This window comes from Takifugu flavidus, chromosome 1 (assembly GCF_003711565.1).
Source record: "Takifugu flavidus isolate HTHZ2018 chromosome 1, ASM371156v2, whole genome shotgun sequence".
NCBI classification, from domain to species: domain Eukaryota; kingdom Metazoa; phylum Chordata; class Actinopteri; order Tetraodontiformes; family Tetraodontidae; genus Takifugu; species Takifugu flavidus.
In genome coordinates, this window is record NC_079520.1 from 7085236 (window position 1) to 7108795 (window position 23560).

At 46.4% G+C, this 23560-nt stretch overlaps 1 protein-coding gene across 1 annotated transcript; it reads right to left on the reverse strand.

Annotated features, from left to right (window-relative positions):
• Positions 1-738: 738 nt before the first annotated feature.
• edar (ectodysplasin A receptor) lies at positions 739-23020 on the reverse strand. Its single transcript, XM_057036046.1, is given in 13 exon segments — positions 739-2575; positions 2662-2725; positions 2827-3133; positions 3748-3820; positions 4938-5012; positions 5091-5201; positions 5204-5215; positions 5292-5369; positions 8194-8282; positions 10238-10419; positions 11358-11477; positions 12757-12816; positions 22787-23020. Coding segments are annotated over 13 exon segments (1740 nt in total). The 5' UTR covers positions 22964-23020; the 3' UTR covers positions 739-2183.
• Between the last annotated feature and the right edge of the window lie 540 nt (positions 23021-23560).

Here is a 23560-nt window from a genome sequence, read left to right on the forward strand (position 1 = left end):
TAGCAGCAAGTCGGGCAGAGGTGAGGGTGCATTTGGAGGCCGCTGCCGCGATGAGGTCATGGTCCATCGCTCTTTTGAAATAAGTTATGTGATGAAGCGCGTTGTTAATTTGATGATCTATCATTTCCAGTTCGCCACTAATGACCCGTTAATGTTCGCTGGAATGTTAACAACGCTGTCGGATGGACTGCTAATCGTTCCACGCACTGTTCAAGTGTTTCCCATGATGGGATGGATAGTTTTCATTTATATATTTCATTGGGGGATGCCACACAGACTGTTTTCCACCCCAACATTAACAGTCCAATGATACATTTTTCCCATATTTACACCATAACGACAGCTTCTTAACCATGATGACGATGCAGATTTATCAGTTTGTTATATATATAGTCATGTATATATAATATAGTTCTAGAGCTTCAGTCCAGGGTGGTGGTTTATGCGGAGTATGATCACAAACGCTGGCTTCCTCTGGGAGCCACGCTGACGTCGACGTCATTGGCGCTGGATGAAAGGCCAGCTGGAGCTATTGAGGTAGCGCTGTGACGCTAGGTGCCGTCACTCACTGGATGAGTGATTAAAAACTCCATACAGGCCCCAGCGTATCACCTATAGCATTAGCTCTCTAATTCATCTTCTACCTGGAACATCTGGCTAACACAAAAAGCGTATTCTCCAGCTTCTGTGAGGATGTTTTATCCCAAACTGTTCAAACCCAGAGAAAGAAATCAGTGATAAAGTCATACATCTTTATTAATGCATATATTATGTACAGGAAGAATAAGTTATATATACAGCTTGTTTATATGTATGTACATACAAACATATGCTTGTATGTTTCAGCACTCTGAGGTAATTCATCTGTGTTCTGCTTCTCTGCACCACTTTGTCAGCACTTTCAGGTCCGATATGATTTTTGGTTCCACCAGTTTACTTATTTACAACATTTCAACACCAAACCTAGTCAGTTCTGACCAGAAATGGATGGAGGCACGCGTGTATCTATAAAGACGGTCTTAAATTTGAAAATGAGCTTTAAAGGACTCTTGAGTGGACATATTAAAGGGAACTGAAAACAAACATGCATTTAAGTTATGCTGGGGTCCAGCCCCAGATGTTGGATGGTTAAAATGTACAAAAGTCCTCAAGGTAAATAAAACAACAGGATACCAAATGAAGAAAATAGATCCAATTAAGTTTTAGCTGCTTGTGAAATGTTGCCTTGCCCTCCCAACTGCATATTTTATATCCCCCTCCCCCATTCTGTGGGTTTAAGAGGTAAAGAAATCCAATCAGAGCAAAATGTGACCAGATTATCAGACAAAACGGAGCGACCGGCTGCAATTCTGATTATTCAGTCTGGTCCCTCAGTCACGCCTCTGCGGTGGCGGCACCCCTGTTTTTTTTTATGGCTTTTCCACCGGGCTTTCGGCCCTAAATACTTAATTTGGTGCTGGAAATCACAGGCACTTTACACCCGCTCTGTAAAACCGCAACAGTTTGGCCTGTCGGGGGCCCTGGGAGGGGGGCACGCCCAAGTTATTAGGACTGGCGGCAAGAGCAGACCACATTGTTGGGGTAAAAGTGGGGAATTATGAGGGCAGCGACAGACGAGGCTGCTGCTTAGGAGGGAGGGTGTTGGTGTGGAGTTAGGACAGGTCGTCGTTTTCCACTAGATGGACAGGATTGTTGTTCCTGACACTTTGTTCTGGAAAGTCCAGAGGAAAAAGTCCAAGGGAAGCTTCTGCAGCGTGTTCTCTGCTGTCCTTCCTGTGACGACGGCTCAGCCGCAGTCACGAACGTGGAACTGAAGCTGCAGTCGAGTGTTTCATACGTTCTAAATGAATTGCATCAGTTTCGGGACCAACACGGGCTCATTTGCTGCAGCTGTTTGGCTCATTTCGAGCATTTTCACTGCATATTTCATTTTAGTAGTTTTTTTTTTTTTTACACGCCTGCACAGTTTAGCTGTATTTGCTGAAATGGTGAACTTATTCCTGCAGGAAGCAAAATTGGTATAAAAAAAAGGATTTTATTAGCCACTTTGTGACAGAGAGGCTAATAAAATGTGTCCACGGGGAGTCCTCGGACATTCTTCATGTGTTAAAGGTGTGTCCTCCACACGTGGGATGTCTGTCCATACACACGTGAGGCCATCGCGTCTCTGCTGCGGCACCTGTTCAGACGCTGGCGCAGCGATGGGATGGAGACGAGCACGGCGACGCGCAGATCAGCTGGCCGTGAAAACTGCTGATGCCCTGCCGTCCAGCCGCCGCCGCCGCCGCCGTCTCACTGACACCCAACACGTCGGAGCAGAGCGACTCTACGGCGTCCAGCCTCTCGATCTGTACCAGGCGGGTCAAGAGGTCGGGGATGCTGTAGCCCGCCGTGCTCACTCTCTCGAAGAGCTGCAGGCCGTCGCTCATGCCCCCGATCTCGTCGCGCTTCAACCCGAAGCTCTCGGCCAGGTGCCTCCACGTCTTCACCACGGCCGCCTCGCTGCTGTAGGAGGAGCTGAGCATGCGGCTGGTCTTCTCCAGGCAGTCGAAGGGAAGTTCTGTTGGGCTCAAACCTGGACAGAAATGAGGGATTCAACATGGCTGAGCAGGACCGGAGTTTACTGGCGCGGAACCTCCGGATGGTGGGCGTGAAACCTACCCTCTGTGACGTTGCAGGCTCTGGCGTAAAGATCCAAGATCTTTCTCCTCCGACTCTGCAGCATCTGAGCGGAGAATCAAACCCACCAATAAACAACAGTTAAACTCCAAGATGGAGATGATGGTTTTCGTGCTTTTCAGTCTCATTTCAGCTGCCATTTCTCACCCCGGGCATTTTGTTGCTGCTGTTGATGGCGTTCATGCTGCTGACGTGGTTGGTGCTGGCGACGTTGTTGATACTCAGGCTGCTGCTCTCGGGGCAGGCGATGATGGCGGGGGTCCTGCCGCGGCCCCCGTCACGGTCCACCAGGCCCAGCGAGAGCAGGCAGAGGTCGGGCTTGTTCTCCAAGCTGACGAGGCACGGGCTGGGCTCGCCGCGCTCGGCCGCCACCTGCTTGTCCGACGCCGCCTCCTCGTCGCTGTCCATGCTGCGGCTCAGCAGCTGCTCGTTCTCCGATGAAGCGTCGTTCTCACTGCACACAGAGGCGACGGTTTCTCAATCCGTGCACGCGCTAACGCTCTTGGAATTCCAAAAATCCCCCTGAAACGGACGCCGCCTGCCCACACTGCAACGAGTGCTTATTGTGGACATTAGCCAGCAGCTGTAAGCCAGCATTGTCTTCTCCTGACAGGAGATGGATGCTGGAAGGCTCAGGTGTGGAAAAAAGTGTTGCGCTTTCCTTCACCTGCTGCTGCTGGTGGAACAAATACCCCTATCTGAACATGACACCTTCTCAGTGTCCTAGCGGCTCCTCTGTTCTCGGCTCCACGGACATGTGATTCATTACACTCCTTCTATGTTTGTATTTACCCGCAGGCGTCCTATAGAACCAAACGCAAGCAGCAGTGGCAGCAGTGCGGCCATGGATGTCCAAAATTACAAGCAGATGATGCAAAGAAAATGAAAAACAAAACCTCTCTGTGTGGCCACAAACAATTACAAACACCGACAGTGATGAATGTCAAATATTCTGTCCTCAGCTCAGACACAATTTTACACACGCGGCGCCTTTTTTTTCAATGTCAGTGGGGCTGAACAAGGAAGAGGTTCAGTTGGCGGGATTGTGGTTGGCGTCGAGCGTCTCACCTTTTCACCGTCTTCGGAGGAGGAGCTTTGAGTTTCTCAAACTCGTCTTTTTCCAAGTAGATCACCACATTGTCTGGGAGAAAAACACAAAGTTAGAGTCTTAAATAGCCCATCAATAATGACAACAGGCTCCAGCTTCATCACACTTAAACTAGATTTAATAGCCTGATGGTGCGTTCAAGTGGCTATTATTTGAAATTACACTTGCGTCCTTGATACGGGGAGAGACAGCTTAATGGTTGATTAGAAACCTGGAACGAATCCTGTGTGTGAGTGTGTTTAAGTGTCTGTCTCTGGGTTAAAAGCATTATTCCCTCAGCGTCTGCGTGACTGACAGCTGGATCCTGTCAGGCTTAAAGCAACAGGCTGCTCTCCAAAACAAACAATGAACGCACATCCAACAGGAAAATAATCACTTTTTTTCTTTTTATTTATCAAATTCACTGCACCACCTTTATTCAAAAGGATTTTTTTTTTGTGTTCTTAGCCAAGTGCGTGTCATTTAAGTAGATTGTCAGTCAGTCAGAGGGTTAAACTCGGGAGAGATGGTGCCCACGGCAACACATGGCTTCAGCTTTAGAAGCGGCGCATTCCATCGTGATCTCTACATAGAGCCACTCGTCCAAACGCATACATTAAATCAAATACATTAAATAACAACGGGGAAAGGCCAGTCAGGTGTGCGGAGCAACGCAGCTGATGTTAAATCCCGTCCAATCTGATGACATGTGTCAGCTTGGTTACATGTTAAATATTTGGCCGACGCTGCACCTGCCTTTGAAGGGAGCGAGTGCACCGAGAGTTCAGATATCACATACATGATACATGCGTGTTGCTGCAGAGATGTGAAATGACCCTGAATAAATTAACATTTCTGAAATCCAAAGTTTCTACCAGTATGTACCAGTTAGCTTTGTGTGTGTGTGTGTGTGTGTGTGTGTGTGTGTGTACTTGTATTAGCTACATATTAAGTACCAAAATCTGAATTCTTGCCTCAAATGAGAACATTTTTGGGAGTTGAGGAAATTTTGGCTGTTCCCCACAACTTCAAAAGACTGATGAGAGTTAAGACCTAGTTCAAAGGTTGCGGTTAGGGTTAGTGTGCTGGGTAGTGTATTATTTCTATAGAAGTCCACATAAGGATAGAAATACGAGCGTGTGTGTGTGTGTGTGTGTGTGTGTGGTCTCACCAGGAACATCTCTTTTGTCCTCTTGCTTGTTAGTCTGAGCTTCAACCGCCTTCACAACTTTTCCTGAGCAACAAACTACACAAACAAACTCAGTCAGGGGTCATCCTAAAAGGTCGACCTTTCAGCCGCTGACTCTGCACGTGTGTGTCTCACCTTGGCTGTTGGGCTTGGCTTTAAGGATGTAAAACATAATGATGAGAACGATGGCGATGGCCATGATAAAAATGGTTGACATGGCGATGATGAGAGCTGTCGCCAGGTGCCTTGCCCAGTGGAATCTGAAACAGGAAGGAAGTGATGTTATAGAACCACACACACACACACATACACACAGCAATGCCTATTGGTGTTTACCTTTATGGGGGTTGGGAAACATGGTGGTGTATCCTGGGCGGATCAGAGGTTTTTCTTTTGGCACACTGGTGGACAGACCTGTATAAGACACATAATTTCAATTAAATGTTATTAACTGTGAAAATGACCTGGCAGGTTGCCTCCATTTCCTTTAACTGTTTAGTTTTTATGCTTTTATGTGGTTAAACTGGTAATAATTTCAACCTTTATATCGCGTATTTAATTTCTGACAGCACTTTATTCGTTGCACGTTGTGCTCAGTCGTGAAACAGCAGCAGAATCTTATTTTGCCATGAAAATCCCTGTGAAATATCTGATTTCCCAAACGTGAGCTCGGAAGCACGCCCCTTCATTCAAAGATTTCCCAGGAGTTCACGGGAGAAGCCACTAAAAATAAACGACCATCTGGTCTGAACATTATAGGTTCAGATCGACATTTTTATTGACCTTTTTCCTGTCTTAAAATCTCTGCCGCTCCAGTTTTCCAGTGCATAAACTCCCTGTTTTACTGGGAAGCATGAATACTGGGAGGAAGCCAGATCATGGCTTTCTGACCGTCTTCAAGGTCTTTCAATTACAAAGGGCTCAAACTGATTTTGTTCATTGTGTCTCCTCGATTATTCAAGAGTTTTTCCCCCCATTTCCTCTCACAGAGCTCTGAAATCCCGACAGCTCATAAATCATCTCTTTTAATCAGCGTTTTATTTAGCTAAGTGGATATACTGCAGACCTCTTTGACATGTGCCCTGCTGCGAGTGCATCGCGCACACACACACACACACACACACACACACACACACACACACACACACACACACACCAGAGCCTGGAGACATTAACGCTGGGTATGTGTTTATGCTGTCTGGTTACGGATATGGGCCTGAACTGGAATTCCGCGAACGCCGTGCGGTTTTGTCTCTTAATCAAAGTCTTGTCGCCTCAGCGCACATGGCAAAACGATAATTCCACAGGGCAAAACGGGCCGTCGCGTTCAAACCGAGCTAATCACAGAGCAGGATAGAAATAAAGTTCAATCTTTTTCTAAGGACAACTGATGGCTCGGTGTTCAATTTCTCTCACCGAGCCCGTCTCGGCTGTCGTTTCTCCTTTCAGCCGTCTCCAGGTTTGTTTTTGTCCACTAAGAATCAGAACGCGCACTGAAGGAAAAAGCCTCCACGCGTGAGATGGCAGCGCAGGACGACAGTGGAGCTCAACAGGTAGCATCCGAGCAAGCGCTAACAGGCACATCCTCTTTCCCCTCATACCCACTGAAGTTTTAATTAGCAGACGCTCGCAGGTAGGTAGGAGCCAAGGTAATTTACAGATTAAATGGCAAGTGTCAGCCTGCCTTCGCTGCAGCAAATATACAGTTAATGCCATCTTTCAGCTCTTTCGTTCTCTGTTTATTTCATTTTCTTGTTTTGGGTCCATTATAATCTGACCTGACACACAGAGCAAGAGACAAAGGTCTGAGCATGTTTTTAGAAGGGAGCGTGATGATTGTCTTTAATCCATTATTGATTCTAAGTGTAAATGTTCACTTTATCAGAGGATTCATTTGGCACTGATGTCATTTAGATACAATTTTTGATGATAAAACTGATCAATCACCAACTAAAACCAAGGTTTCTGTAAAACAAGTGATAACATTTATAGTATTTATATTAATTATATCAGCTACCAGGACAAAAAAAGCACATAGTTTATGTATTTTATACAGCATCATGGTGTCACCCATTTCTGAGAGAAACAATTATGGTTTTGTTGAAATAAATTTTTATTAGCACACACACACACACTCTTTCTCTCTTTCTCTCTCTCTCTCTCTCTCACTCTCACTCTCCCCTGCAGGCCCGGTCTGCTTTTTGGAGTTTTCATCTTTCAAAAACACACTCATTAACTATGACACAACAGCAGTAATATTTATTTCCAGGCTCTTCAGCTAGACACAAAGGGGTTTTTCTCCAATTATGGCGCAATAAATATCCTCTCATCAACAGTCTGTATCAGTGCAAGCGAATACTCAAACTGGCATTCTTTATTCTTTTGTGTTTAATATAAATATTATCTTTTTGCGATTAATCATTAGCTAATATTACTGATTCATTTGTCTGAAAGGACTTAAATCACATTGTCACAGTCATTTCATGAAAAGAGGCCTTTTATTCCAGCTTTTCTGCCTTACCTTTGTTATGTCTAAAATGTTTTTCAAATAGAAGAAAGTAAAAAGCTAAATCACAGGACTCAACCCCTCCCTGACTATCAAAACCAAGATGTAAGTTTGTAATCTTTGTGCTTTCTGCAGGTTTATGAAGTAAATCTCACATTTGTCCTATATTTGGATTGCTACATCAACCAAAATGTTGCTTGGTTTTCTTTTTTTTGCATGACTGCCATGTGCCAAGGCTTTTAAAATGCACCGATTAGGATCTGTGGGTGACAATTCAACAGAGCAGAGAGCTTTCAGACATGAAGGGAGCGTTCTTTTAAACAAGGAGAGCAAAAACGTAACAGGGAAGTAGTGAAGTTAGACAGTTTGAGCATATAATGGTTGTGCCGTGCCTTTAATTTCTTTTTGTCTGTCCAGACGACAGGAGCAGGCAGCGATCAGAGACTTCAGCTCGTGCACTGGTGCGCGCACGTGTGTGTTTGTGTGTGTGTGTGTGTTTGTTCAGACTAACCCAACACTTTCAAGATGTGTCTCTGTAAAGCCCGTCCAGTTCTTTCTTTCATTTAAAACTTTCATGTGTGGTAGCTTTTAATTCAGAGGAAACAGATCAACGGGATGGGGAAAGATATGAAGATAAAGGTTCACAGAGAGGAATCAGGGCGGGCGGATTCGTAATTGAGAGGAAAAACAGGGAAGCAACAAGGAGAGAGGGGGAGGATCGACCGCTCTTACATTCTTTGGTGTTACGGGGAGCATTTTGGCAGGAGTGACACACCATCCCATAAGGTTGGTTCCTAGGTCGGTTTTCCAACATGTAATACCTGAAATCCACAAAGAAACAGGCCACTGGTTAGAATTTACACCGCACCCACAGGTGGAGGCAACACGCAGAAGTAAAAGTGTAGGAGCATTAAAAAATCGGCATTAAACCACGACTCTAACAGCGTTTGACCTCCACAGCCACCGTAGCTTCCATACAGCTCCTGGTGCGTGAGCGCTGGGAAGCAATGAAGCAAAAGTTTGACTGGCAAGTAACGCTCATAATTGTTGCCCCAAGGACACAAAACACAAGTCGGTGATTGTTATCACCCTGAATCACGGCGTCTGGAGGAACGATGGAGGACGCAAAGGGATGTGTTGCAATCGCCTGTGCGTGACACGTCCTCCAGCGGCCGCGCCGCTCTCTTCGGCACCAACCACTGCGTTGGTGTGGATCGCCATGGACTGAACATGCACGCGGTGACTGTGACGCCTCCTCTGTGGCTGTGGGCAGGACCAGCACTTTCTGATCTCAGGAAAGCTTCTTGCTCTGTGGTTTGATTGCAATTCGGACTATTAACTCAGTAAGTGAGTCATGTTTTCACATTTGTAGGCTCGGCCGCAGAAAAATTCCACACAAGTGTGCAGGAAGTGCAGCACCAGGACAGTCAAACGCACTCAACTAACTTATCATTTACGTTCAAAGAGCAGCAATTTCATCCGTGTTATTCATTTCATAACTGAATTACTACCTTTGCAAAAACCAAAATGAAGTTTACTAAAAACCAACATGCAGTTTATTGCCCCAATCAAAGAGGCTGAGTTTTGACTTGTCTGTTCTTTCACTGCCCGGTTGGGTTGTTTACACTACACTGGGAAGCAGGATTGAAAAAATGAAACCGACCACAAGCTCAAAGCAGAGGTTTGGTTGTCGGCTTGATGATAATTGTTGATGGCTGAGGTTGATTTCCCAATTTAATCAGTAGCTTAGCAAAAATTAAGCTTCTTTTTTTTTCTGATTATCTAAAAATGTCATATTTGGTGATTTGGGCTCATTCCGCATGTTTCTGGAGTCACACCATGATGGTGCATCAATGTAAGTACAGGTTTTCTTCTCTTATACACTTTTGTTTCCCATTTTGAGTTTTGGAAAAGTTGTCAAAGGTGATTTTATTTAGATGAAATTTTCATCAGACTCCAACGCAACCTGTCAGAAAAAGCTGCCAATACAGCCGCTTACTGTCAAAAACAGAGCGTCCACCTACGCCAGTGAGCCGACTGGCGTCACGGCAACCTGCCACATGGCAGATTAGCTCCAGTGGCTAATGCATCCGGTCGTTTCTAACGGAATTATACACACCAAAATGTCTGCTCAATAATAATTAAGAACAATGATTATTTTAAAGAGCCTCTGAAGTTGCTGACAGGGAAATCAGTGGCTTAAACACGCCTGTTGTGACTCCAGAAAGATCAGCCAAGCTGTTCAGGCCTGTTCACAGCGCGCTGTCGCACTTTTAGTACAGACATGATCCAGCTTTTAACCTTCTGCCAGAGCCACACTAATAAAAACAGGCAGAGGACAGCAAGACAGATTCTATAGGCTGTTCAAGTACCCCAGACCACTAAAGCCATGTGATACGAGGCGTCGGATACATATGCTGAAGGGAAAATAATCTCTTAATCTTATTATGAAAAACACACTTAACTCTCAAAGAGCAGGAGGTCCAAAACTGCCTTTTAGCAGGCTCATCGCCACGTGACATAAACAATTAAGCTTTTCAGCAGCAGTCAGACAGAGACGTTTCACGCCTCTCGCGGACCAAATATTTATAAATGACAGGTTTGTGTTTACGGGCTGCAGCACAGAAGTGCCAGGAGACAAAAAAAGGTGCCATAACTTTAAAGGAAAACCATCACGTGAGTGTGAACGTCAGACAGGTTCTTTCTCAAAACTAGATTCAAATCTTAGAGGTGGTTCTGATGCCCATCGGGTCAGCGTTGCGTCTGCCTTGCTTACCCAGGTAAACAGGGTCCACACTCTGCATCGCTCTCCGGGGTTCCCGCTACACGGACCGTAGCCTTGTAGAGGGCGTTGCAGTCTTTGTGCCGTCGACAGATTTCGTACTTCCCTTTGGAGTACTTCCCCGCTTGACACGGCACGCAGGCGAAGTCCTCGTCCTTCATGCCATAGCCGCAGGTCTGCAAAACACACACATGAATACACACACGTGCATTCTGAGAAGGCTTGGACAAATAGGCTAAGGCGCTCAAATTGAACAATATTATGGCAACTACAGGCTGAGATAGCAAAGAACAGACAAATGGGAGCCTCTCCCACAGTTGTGAGGGACCCAGAAGCTCAAAGTCACTTGGAGTCAAGACAAAAGTTCAGGGTGTTTGCGCTACGCATGGTTTCAGCAGTAAAGCTCCCAGAATAGCAACGTTGGCCAGTCCAGGAGTCGTCTCCTGATTGAATTGCAATCGGGAGATGACTTTCACCGGCTTTGGAAATCCCCAAACTTCTCCGACTCGCAGCTCAAGTGAGTTCACCAACTGTGCGTAAAGGGATTTTCTTTAGCTGAATGAACATGAATGCTGAACGAAGTAACAGTCATCGCCCCGAGCCTTTCATAGAGCGCCACCTTCAGGTCGATCGGGGAACGCTCCATGTTGCCCCGATGCAGCCGACGCAAGGGCAGAAAGAGGCAGCCCTTGAAACAGTGTTTACAGCGTCAGGTTAAATGACAGCAGCCATAATTGGATTTATTCACTCCTGAGTGCAGCCGCCCCTCTCAGGTGGGAGCGGCACCCCAGGGGGCCAAATGAAGCGTGAGCATTTACCGCTGCGCTGTTTACTTGGGCTGATTCAATAACTATGCAAGTGCTGCTGCAGGTCCTTTACTGTAGGGAATACCTACACGCTGAGGTCATGGACAGCCACAGACTGTCAGGCAACTGTCCGTTTGCACGTGAGCGCTCTCTGCGTGCACGCCACGTGTCGCGCCCAGGTAAAATTAGTGGGAGGTAACGGTTTTTTAGTTTATTCCTCTTCAGACTCTTAAACTCAACAGCTGCAAAGACTTTCACTTGGTCCGGAAGGATGCAAGCGCACGTGTGAGTGTGCACGTTGGTCTCACCATATGTGGCTCCTGTCCCGGCTGGCACTGAGGGCAGGCCTGGCAACTGTTACTGGTCTGGTTGAAGAACTCGTACTCGCCACAGCTGGAATATTCTCCATTCACCAACATCCAACACACCTGAAGACACAGCAGGAGGAGAGACCGCGTCTTTAGGGCTGAACCACCTCCGTTAACACGCAGGATTAAAATGGAATGCTTCACCCTCACGAACCATCTGAAATATTTGTTTGCATCCTCAGTATAAAATAAATACTGTCATATTCATTTGTAATCACGCTTTTATTTGCAAAACAACCGGGACTAATATTTAAAACTGAGCGTTGATTTGCTGCATAGCTGTGACATGTTGATCAAAATGATCAAAGAGCTAAACGATCTTCATTAAAACCTGCAGCATATCGGTCACGATACACACTGACTGGCAACAGTAAACCAGGCTGATTTACAGTCATTTTTATGTAAAGCTGTGAAACTGACTCGTGCACTTCACATGCACTTGGTCCTCTTTGACACATTCTTTTGCAACAGCAGCAGCGTCTGCATTTGGCAGCAGGAAGGTGATTGATTTATGTCGTAACACTCTGAATTACTCTGTGTGTGTGTGTGTGTGTGTGTGTGTGTGTGTGTGTGTGTGCTTGCATGTGTCTGTGCGTGTGCCAGCGAGTCACACTAATAAGTATCAGCTGGAGGTTGCAGCGTTGTAGTACAGGCTGTTCCCTTACAAACAAACAAAGCGACTTTTAATCATCTGCAGTCCAGAAAAGACGACGGAACAGAAAAGTCCACCACGTTGTGACAGCATACGCCAGATTCAGCTCGAGAAAATACACAAAAGTCTGATGTTTGCACAGAGCTCAACCGTCTCAGGTCACTTAATGCACAACGCTATGCACGTGCACGAGCTGAGCTACAATTATCATAATCATTGCACCATCAGGCCACTGAAAATCTCTTTGGTACACAGACATTCATGGAGGCTTCCAGCATTATTCAAACATCTTCCAGGTTATACACACCTCTCTGGGTGGGACTATAGTGACACCGATATCTGAATTTTGCATTTAAGCTGTTTGGAGGAACGACAGATCGGCCATATGCAGAGAAGAGGTTGTCAGGCTGCAGAGCTTCATTTAGAATAGCGTCAGAGCGCCACATGGGTGGCGAGCCGAGCGCTTACAGACTTGTGTAGCTACACACTCAGCAGCACATTCTTTGTCCTTGAAGAGACAGCAATAATAATCATCCACCAACGTGTTTCCCACAGCTGCAGAAACAAAAACAGGCCGACTGTTCACCATCCTGCGCCGGACCAGAACCGGATTATACTGCTGATTCCATTCGGTCCTCTTCACAGTTAAGAAAACTCATCATCAAAAAGGAGAAATGAGTCACTTACAAATAATGTGAGGAAGACGGATTTCTTTTGGCTTCTCTTGGACATGTCTGTGCTTTCTTCCTGTGGAGAAAAGGCAAATTAAGATTCAACAGGGCATCTGCAAAAAAAACCAATGAGGTCATTAGTTTCACCCTACAGTAGTCCTGTCTGAGTGTGTGTGTGTGTGTGTGTGTGTGTGTGTGTATGTGTGTGTGGCCTAGATGAGTTCACTGTCCTGATGCATCACATCATCGCTCATAAACACAGCTACAGATCTGCCCGTGGCGTTCCTCTAGCTCATAACTGAGGACACGCATCACTGCAGATGGAGATGTCATCATATCGTTCACCTTCCCCTTTGCTTTCAATTCACCTGTGCTTAAATCAAGTGTGCAAACACTCACTGAACCACAGTTGAATGATGTCAATTCAGAGTCCGTTGGCCCCAAAATCTGTATGTGTGTGTGTGCGTGTGTGTGTGTGTGTGTTGTGCACAAGTCCGACCGCAGCGGCTGTGGCAGTAGACCCGATAAACAGTGCCGAGCATAAAAACTGTTTGTTTTAGCAACACGGGCTGCAGTTTTCCCTCTTCCGCTGCTGAAAGCCGGCTTGAGGAGGCTGCCAGCGAACAGGTTGCAAAGGTGTTGAAGCCCCGAGTGAATGCCAACGCGCCCTTCGCTGTGTTGCATCCTGCTACTTGTGAAACTGGTGTTCGTGCGCTCTTTCACCGCTGTTGGCGGCATAGCAAATACAGTACGTGTGAATTTCTCTCAGTGAGGCATAAATCAAATGCACTGTCTGTTCGTGTGAGTCCCCCAACATGCTTGTGGGGTAAATTCAGTGTTTGTGTCTGCGTGTGTTGTGATTAATGTCATAATTAAAAGGATATGTGTTCAGAGATCCTGTCAGAGGCCTTGTTTGAATAGAAATGATGAGCTTTGAATCTCTCATGCTAAACAACAATAATAATGTGTGTTTGTATGTGTGTGTTTAGTGTGTGGGAACAGTGATTATTATTTTACAGCCAGTTAAACCATCCAGCATGCATGCACACATAAACACAAACACAACAGATGTACACAAACACTCACTTAATCACTGTTATTCATCAGACTTTGCACAAGGTTGCATATTTGCAACAGACCCGGCTACTGGGGTCTGACGGTTTGTGGACTTGTGGGGCAGAGGACATTTTTCCTAACCAACCTTGAACTTCACGCCTGAATGCACGTGTGAAAATCACGCGATCCTGCGCTGTTAGCGAGCGCTACACTGACATGTCAAACAGGAGACAAACGCTAGAGAACAAACGCACCAACACTGGAGCCGGTAGGGAATGATGTGCCCCGGGGGCCCGACACGTCAGTTCAACAGTAAACACCTGAGTTTCAAGACGCGAACATGAGTGCGCGCATGTGTTTTGGGGTTTGGGGGGAGAAAATTAATCAAAATGTGCATCTGGATCCAAACCTTGAACTTTTAATCGTTCATGTGTTAACATACCACATTCACTGAGGCTTGATTCCTTTTATTTAGAACCCCCCCCCCCCACCCCCACCCCCCCCCCCCACCACACACACACACAAAATAAATAGGAGAATGCACAGAATTCACTTTTTTATTGTAACATTCTTGTGGCCATAACTGGTGTGTGCGTGTGTGTGTGTGTGTGTGTGTGTGTGTGTGTGTATGTGTGTACTTGCTTGAAATTAAGAGATAAAAGTGTTTAAAAAAAACAGGAAGTAAGGAATTGCCAGGCGATGGCAGACCCCTGGAGGATGCTCATTATGGGGTTAAAGTGATGTGCACCCGTGCATGTTTGAAGTCTTCTGGCTTCTTTTTTTCTGTTGAGGCAGGTCTGAGATGAAAGTCAGCCCACGTCGCGTTTCCGACCCCGGGGGGGGGGGGGGTTAATCTTCAAATCACACCATCTCTGATAAATAATCCTCAGGTTTTTGGCTGAGTCCCTCCAGCAGGAGAAGTGGACAGTGACTGTAGCGAACACACGTGTGTATTTCAGACTACAAAAATAGAATTTAATCTTTCATGTAATAATATCACATTCATCTTGGAGCCTTTAGAATTCTCCTACATCCAACATAAACTCAGTCATCATCTGATTTTCATTGTCTTGCCTTGGATCTCGCGTGGATTGAAAAGAAAACTCAAATAAATGCTGAGAAATGAGATTGAACTGGAACAGAAGTCCTTTCTCCAGGACTCTGATCTATTCCGCAACCTGACTGTTGGTATTGCATTAGACTGTAGTATAGAGTCTAAACCATTGTGGGGATGTTTGAGCCCTGAAGGTGAAAGGAGTGGTTCAGTATGGAAATCCCCGTCAAACAAACACATATGTACACGCGTAGATAAAGAAACCTTTGAATTCTCTGCATATCAAAGCCCTTTATTCCTGGGACGGGGTCTTGGTTGATTTTTTTGGGGTGACATTTATACAAAAAAACATTGATTTATCTAATTAATCTTAAATTCCAGGTCAAAGCAGCTGGTTTTCTATAAAACCCTGAATTTTGTGATTAATTTGTATAGTTTAATGTGTCTCTTTAAGCATCTGTTTACCCCGGCCACTGATCACTTCCTGTATCATTTACTAATGGACCAATCAGCAGGGGAATTGGGCTGAGAGGTAATCTATAGAGGACAGAAGATTACTGTATGATGGTCCGCGAGCTCATCGTTATTCCATTTTAATCACACTTTTAGTTGGCAGCAAGTGGTTCAAATTGGGATTTTTGATAAAAAACAAAAGCAATTTTCCTGAAAAAATCTCATCAATTGATAATTAGTGATTTTCTTCAAAATGTATTTTATCAGTATTTTAAAGGAATAATCCTCTCATCTATTTGAAATGTAAAGATCTATAAATACACATTTTTCTCTTCTGTGGAGCACCTGTAGTCCGCCGTCGCCAGAAAACCAGCCACCACAGAAGATTGTAACCCTGTAAATGGCAACTCCAGTATAATCAGAGAGTCATCAAACGCAGCCTTTAATCATCCCAAAGTGAATGCATAGAATTTAATTACATATAACACCGAGCTATAGAATCCACAGTCAAAATGAGGCCAATCTGCTGTAAAAGTCTTTTTAAAGAAATTACAGGCACCCCTGTGGGTCGGAATCATAAAGGAGAAATGTGCTGCTGGCGTTCTGTCTCCAGGCTCTGGGGGCGGATGGGGGGGGGGGGGGCTGTCGCTTACTTTACACCAACTGCTGCCACGTTTAGCTGGATCGAATCTAAGCAGAAACATATATGATGGCAACGAGGCAGCAACAACCTCGTGATTAATCATCACAGGCAGCAGTGATTGGATCTGACAGCTGAGGAGACGACGACCCCCCTCCGAGGGTGTGGGGGCCTTCGTCGCTCTTCATCCACAGTTCAGGTTGATTACAGTGCGACCGTCAGCTCGCTCTTTGATGCTCAGCATCTTCCCCGAGACCCTCGGCCCTGCTTTGGCCCTCCCCTGAAGGGGTGAGGGGGGAGCCTAATCGGCCACTAGACGTCACGCGTGTGTCCCGGCCTGGGAGGGTTAGGTGTGTGTGCAGTGTGTGTGAGGAGGACGTGAGGTCGTGTTGGTGGTTTCCTCTCAGCGTAAACAACCAGCAGGTCATCATATAAGCTTTGGTCATTAAAGGAGAACATTTTTCTCACCTCAGATGGTTGTGTGGGTGGCAGGATTATGCTGACCGTGCATAATTATAGAAAGGTGTGATAGGTGATAGTAAGCCATCAACACACACATTGATTACACCCACAAGTGTCCCACACAACAGCGGGGACCCTCATGGGCTTCCTGTTTAGCTGCTCTCTGGTCAACCAGGCCACAAATGCCACAAAACCGGCCCAAGATTCCCACATTATGTAACTACACGCTGTCCTTTTCCAGTAAGATTCTACACAAGTCTGAGAAACTAAAATGGAAGAGCTTAAGACAAATGACACCACAAACCCAATCAGATTTGAACTTCTCTGCGGGAGTCCTGTTGATTTAATATGGTTCTGCTAAACCCTCCGCAGGGGGAACAGAAGTGAGGGGGAAAGCCACGATTAGAAGCCTTTATCCTTTCACGATTAGCCAGCAAAATTAAAACGTGGCCACGTCCCGACCCGAAAGAGACGCCCGGAGAGAGCGCAGCGCTGCGGCCTTGCTGCCTTATCGCCTCTGTCCTGCTGACTATGGTTCTGCAGTAGCAGATTATTTACATGTGCTCGACTTTTGGACTTTTTGGCAGAAAGTTTGGATTAAAAAAAGATGGGGGGGGGGGGGGGATTCTGACCTAAATGTGTGAAGCATTAAGAAACACTTAAACCTGTGAGGCCACCAAAGCTCTACATTTGTCAACAGAAGAGCCTTTTGTGGATTAGAATCAGCTGTGACATAAATCTCAAAAACGTTTTTTCCAGCCAGGCAACGTGCGCGCGCGCGTGCGCGCGGGCGTGTGCAACGTCACCCCCGAATAAGACAGATCGCTGTGTGAAATTCCAGCACGTCTTGATGGAGCAACAAGTAAACATATTTTCCATTCACTTCTAACAGGATGATCGTGTCTACAGGCGCCGGCTTTCTTGCTCTCTTTTTCAGCTTTCATCCATTTAATCCTCAGAAACCGCTGCACGTCTTTTGAAGATGAGTTACGCTCCCCCCCTTCCTCTCCTTCCCTTTTTACCTGCGCACATGAAAGGTCTGGTGGCAGCTGACACCCACTGCGCGAAGGGGCTGCAGGGGAAGAGGTTTACGGAGAAGGGAGGGGGGAGAGACAGGGAGACAGAGATGGATTGATTTCCACCTCCAGCACCTTCAGTTCAAAGCCAACTCGCAGTTCAGAGCCTCGGCAGGACCCGGCATGTCCCCGGCCGGGTTCAGCTGCCTGTCTGCGGGCAGGACTTAGCGGCTCCCGGGGGCCCTCGAGACAGGCAGGCGGCACCACAAACCAAACATTTAGGCAGACGGAAGGGAAAGGTGTGCAGGGGTCACACATGGGGACGCACACATGCACCAACGCATAAAACGCACATGGAGCGGGAGAATCCAAAAACTCTGCCCACCAGCCAGACTTCGCCATCACCATAATCTAGTGACCCCTGACCCTCGCCGTCCTGTAAAAAAAAGCAGCCCCAGGCCCAAACTGCGAGCTGCTGTGTCTCTTTACCTTGGGCGAGAGACTCTGCACCGACACGTCTACCCTCCACTCATGCGAAGTTACTGGAGGTTTGTCACATCCCAAAGGTGCGTTCAGGTGAACATGCAGGCATTTATTGTTTTTTTACACACCCTGCCACAATGCAGACGTTCTTCTCCACTCTGGTTCCCTTGGCAACTATGATGCCCGCGTTTATAGCCTGACATGACATGCCAGGCGCCAGGCATGTCATCTTAATGGATACTTCAGATGACAGAAAACAGTAACAACAAGCTGCGGCACAGGCGCATGTCGGCAGGATTCCCGTCCTGGAGGAATATTACTTAGACCCAAAAACAACAAATCCAACTTTTGAAGTGAAATCACACTGAGGTATTTGGCAAAATGATTTTTGCCCAGGATTTCCTCCCTTCCCCAAGTCTTCCCAGCATTCCTGAGCGTGGAGCCTCTTACCTGGAGCTCGCAGAGGGACTTTCTGGCTGCGCTGCTGGAACTGATCGGTCCGCTTGATCGGTGATCAGTCTCTAACGAGGTGTCGCCTAAGCATCGCCCAAGGACCCACTGGCTGTCTGGCCGGCTGGCTGGCTGCTTATCTTGTGAATCTTCCCTATTTTCCAGTCCCGTTGGTGTGTCTGCAGGCTCCTCCTAGAGGAGCAGTAAAGCGAGAGGCCGACTCCGCCCCGACAGAGACCCAGATTGAAGCCGCTCAGGTAGATCGTTTGTTTGCGGGGGCAATTAATTTCCTGCAGGCAGTGGCTCCAGAGTGCCATCTAGTGTTCACGCCCGAATATCGCCACAACAGTCGAAAAATAATCACGTTAAATGTAACCTTTAAAAACAAACAAACAACAAAAACAACAAAACAACAACTGATATTTGCTATTTATTTGCACTGCATACATTTTCTTTTCATTTTTAATTTTCTTGGCTTTATGTTTTGTTTCAAAAATAATTTAGTACATAGCAGCAGCCGTCTGTTCTCATTAAGCGCCATTTATATTTTTCATCCCCAAACTACTCCCATTGCACACGTGGAACTTTCAGAAAAACTTATATTCTGACCTGAGTGGCTGAAGCAGGCATTACCAGTGAGCCTCTCAGTGGTGATAAATCTGTTCAAACTGCATCAGCATGTTTTTTGTTTTGGTTAATCGCCATTAGCTCACAGTTCAGTTTATTAATCAAACCTTACTCTTCATTTCATGCCAATATCCCTGCTATGCAAACAACTATTAACTTCACCACTGACAACACAACACTGAGTAATAACGCGGGCAAGAAACCAAACTACAGTTCTAACCTTGCTGCTAATTTCACTCTTTGTTAAGCATAATCAGCTAAGTAATTTATAATCAGACGTATAGAATTAACTATAGTATTTGTTGAATGGTGGACACAAGAGCACACACACACACCCACACACAGACGTGACGGATATAAGCCGTCTTTGAATCAGAGGCTATAAATTAGTGAGAGCGTGTCAGCGTCTGTGTGATGTGGATGGCTGCTGTCTGTTGTGTGATTTGGACTAAAGCTGCCTGGACGTCAGTCTTCCTCTTCTCATCTTCCCTCTTTCCGCTCTCTCTCGTTTTTTCTTGCTCACAGGAAGGGGAGATAAAAGTAGGGCTTTGAAAACATGGGAACTCCTGTAATTATTTGCTCCCCCCTCCTCTGGTCTCCGCCGTCCCTGTTTTTTGTTCTGTGCTTGATTCCGTGTCCTTTCACCTCTCCTCGTCATTCAAGATTTTCTCCTCTTAAACGTCCTCAGTCTCCATCCTTCCCTCTTCTTTTTCTTCTCAGACTGTCTCTCCATCTCTCTCGTTCTTTCAGGCGCTCACCGATTTTGAGCCAGGAGTTTCCGGATTGAAAAGCAGGATGGGAAGGAAAGAGTTTGGATAAAGAGAGGATGAGGACGGGATAACAACAGGACTGCTGAGAAAGTGATGAAAACAACAATTAAAACAAGATCTGTTCCAACCTCCACTGCTAAATCTGCGACAGGATCTATAAAACACTGCCTTAAAGAGAAAACACTCTCATTGTGACCACTTTTCACGACACAAAGCTTGTAACCAGTTTCTGTTTCTGATATTTAAGCATGAAAAGTTAGCAATAAAATAGGTTGTCAGTAGTTCAGGTCTTCTCTTCACGGACCTGCTTCATTGATAATAGAGTAACATAAAATAATAAAAGCCCTGCGTATCAGTCGGACCCCCTTCCAGCCGGCGGCCTCCTCCGTTTATATTGAAATTATCTTTGAAATCACGCTCACATTCTCTAACTACTCTTCAACAAGGAAAGCAGAGAGCCAGTTGCCGTGGTAACTGTCGTGTCAGCTAACCTACTTTTGTATGAACGAAGGACATTGGTGGATGGGACATCGGAGAGAGGTGCTGGATATACATATTGGTGCACACGTGCACACACACACATGCACGTGCCCACACACATGCATCTGCTGCATATTCATTATATGTGGCTGTCTCAGGCAAATAAGATTTCCACAGGGGTCGGTGGGAAAACTCCTGGTTGTGCATGAAAATGAAGAAAAGGGAATGAATTTGAATTCTATTATGAAGCCATATCTATAACGTTCTGTAAAAAGATAATAAGCTCTTGAGATTGGTGCAAAAGAATGAGAAATGAAGGACATATTTAGGGGCTTCTTTTGTGCGCTTAGTGTTAGTGACCTCCAAAATCAACACCCTTAATGTCATTCTGAAGCCTCTCGGTGTGAAAAAATATATGGATTTGCCATCAGTCAAGATGTTAATGTGATGTAAGGAGTCACTGTTGCTTCAAATAATGTAGTTAAGTCAATGAAAGAACAGCAGAAGGCGTTATTCACTGTTCCTCGGCAATATCATCTTCATCTTCAGGGAAAAACCTGATGAAAACCTGCATACTGATAGCTTGTTATACATGAGCAACAGTGTGAATACAGTAATTAGAACATGATCACTTATTCCGGTGCGTGATGACCTGTCAGAACAGTTGCAGCTGCATAGTCATAACTGACACGTCGGCTGTTCCATAGAATTTCACCTTTTGTCTGTGACTGACGGCAGCTCCAGCTCGTGGGAGCTCTGAACATGCTGGTTAATAGAATTGAGGGGATTTTCACCCAATAATAGTTTTTGTTGGCTTGTCCCTGCAGCTCCTCCTTAATTCTCAATCCCCAGCTGAGGGGAAATGCATGAAGCAGCACAAATGTGCACGAGTGACTATGGTAGAGAGAGTCAGAGAGGAAGATATATGCAAAATAACCTCAAGTACCACAACCATAGAACATTTAACAAGGATTAAATAAAGGTTGCTCCACTACCAGCACCTTAACTTTACTTCATTCTGCATTTTAGAACAAAAGCTCTTCAGTCTTTTTCAGATGTGGCATTTGCAGCCTTTCATTTTGTTTTTCTAACCACTGTTGAGGTTTCTTTGTTTCTTTGATTGGTGCAGATGTAAAAAACAAAACATATGACCAAATAGGAGAAGTGTGGGAGGACAGAGGGACTAGTTCAGTCGCTCGGACAAAGTTCAATTTAATGCAGACAGACACAACAGAGACTGAGTCAGTGTCTGGGCCATCCATCAGAGCTCAGATCAGAATTCACACTCCTTTGAGGAGAATAATGCTGCTATTAAATAAGACTGTGGCCTGTGGTGTCATGTGGTGTGTGTGGCATGTGGTGACACACACACACACACACACGTAGGTAGACACACACTTCCTCCTTGCCGTCTAAACAACCCCCCTCAGCTTTTCATCCTGGGTGGTAAAAAGAAGACCTGTATCTCACCCAGGAAGGCGTCACTGACACACACACACACACACACACACACACACACACACACACACACACACACACACACACACACACACCCGCGGATTGGATATAAGAAAAGAGCAGGTCTCAACAGGTGAACAATGTGCACTATATTCTAGATTACAGCTCGCGCGAGCACACACACGCACATACACACACACACACACACACACACACACAAACACACACACACGGAACGAGAGAGAGGTTTGAGGTTCTATCAATCGTCTGACTATGTGCTGCACTAATGACCGATTGCCACAAGATGTCGCTAGAAACCATTTTCCCCCAAGTGGTTAGTGGGTGGGGGGACCGCTTTCCACAATCTTAATAAATATAGATAAATAAATAAATAAATGGATAGTAGCGCAGCGTCAGTGAGATTGCAAGATTCATACAACGAACTATTCTTTGTGTATTTTTCGACATTGTCGCACTTTCTGCAGCAGCGTGTTCGGTTGAGATTTTTGCCCGGTGACAACCTGCACGGAGCCGGCGAGCACGTCGGTCTGCCCGGCGGGCTGGAGACGGAGCACCGCGCTGGAAGTGTGAGGAGACGGAGGCGAAGCTCGCAGATAACAACTGAGCGCGCTCTCTCTCTGTCACACACACACGCACGCACACACACACACACACACACACACACACAACACACACACACACACACACACACACCACACACACACACACGTACGCACAGACTGTCTCCGGTGCGTGAGCGCGCGTTGCAAATTTGATCGGCGCGCGGAAAATGATGATGAAGATGATGATGATGACAGCGTGACCTCACTGCTTTCTGCACAGCTGCTTGAGAGAGGGAGGGAGAGAGAGAGCGCGAGAGAGCGCGCGCGCGAGAGAGAGAGACATTGGGGGAGGTCGAGAGAGGCGCAGGACAGCGGAGTACAGCCAAAGCACGCGCAGAAACAAGTCGCCGCGCGCTGACTCGGTCGTTTAACCGCTGGCTGCCTCCCAGAATGTTCCGCGCCCCAGGGTCAGTTCCACGCCACACTAGCCAGTCGCCGCGGCTCACCCACGGACACTGAAGCCCAAATGCTCACCCTGTCCGCCGACATGGACGAGTCCTCGTCGCTGCTGGATCTGCTGGAGTGCTCGGTGTGCCTGGAGCGCCTGGACACTACGGCCAAGGTGCTGCCGTGCCAGCACACCTTCTGCCGACGCTGCCTGGAAAACATCGTCAGCTCCCGGAACGAGCTCCGCTGCCCCGAGTGCCGCATATTGGTGGACTGCGGGGTGGACGACCTGCCGGCTAATATCCTTCTGGTTCGCCTTCTTGACGGCATCAAGCAACGACCCCAGAGAGTGAACGGTGGAGGAGGAGGAGCGGGCGGCAGGCAGCCCCTGACCGTCGGCTCTCTGCAGGGGTACGCAGCCGGAATATCAGCTTCTCCCCCGGGCACGGCGACCAGAGAGCTGCCCGTAGCTGTTCGTAGCTCCCCTGTTAAGGTTAGTTACTCTCCTACTATCCTCAGCCTGCGCGAAGAAGAGGTCCAGTTTAAATATCTCCATATAGGCTGGATCAGTAACACTCAAGAAGGTTTCTTAATTCTGCAAACAACATAACTTCAGTAGTCCCACCGAAGGGTATTTGGTGCGTCAGCGGCTGCAAACACAGTGTTTGGCACGCTGCCTTCAGATACAAATAAAGTTTATGGACGTATTCCCTTCATACTGAAGCACTGCGACTCATTCCAGCAAACTGTCAGCGTGATGGAGACTAAACAGAGTAGAAAGTTGTGTTGCCAGAGGAAACATATACAAGAGGAAAGAAGTGAAGCTTCACAAAATATATTATGTGCAATATCCTACTAAGT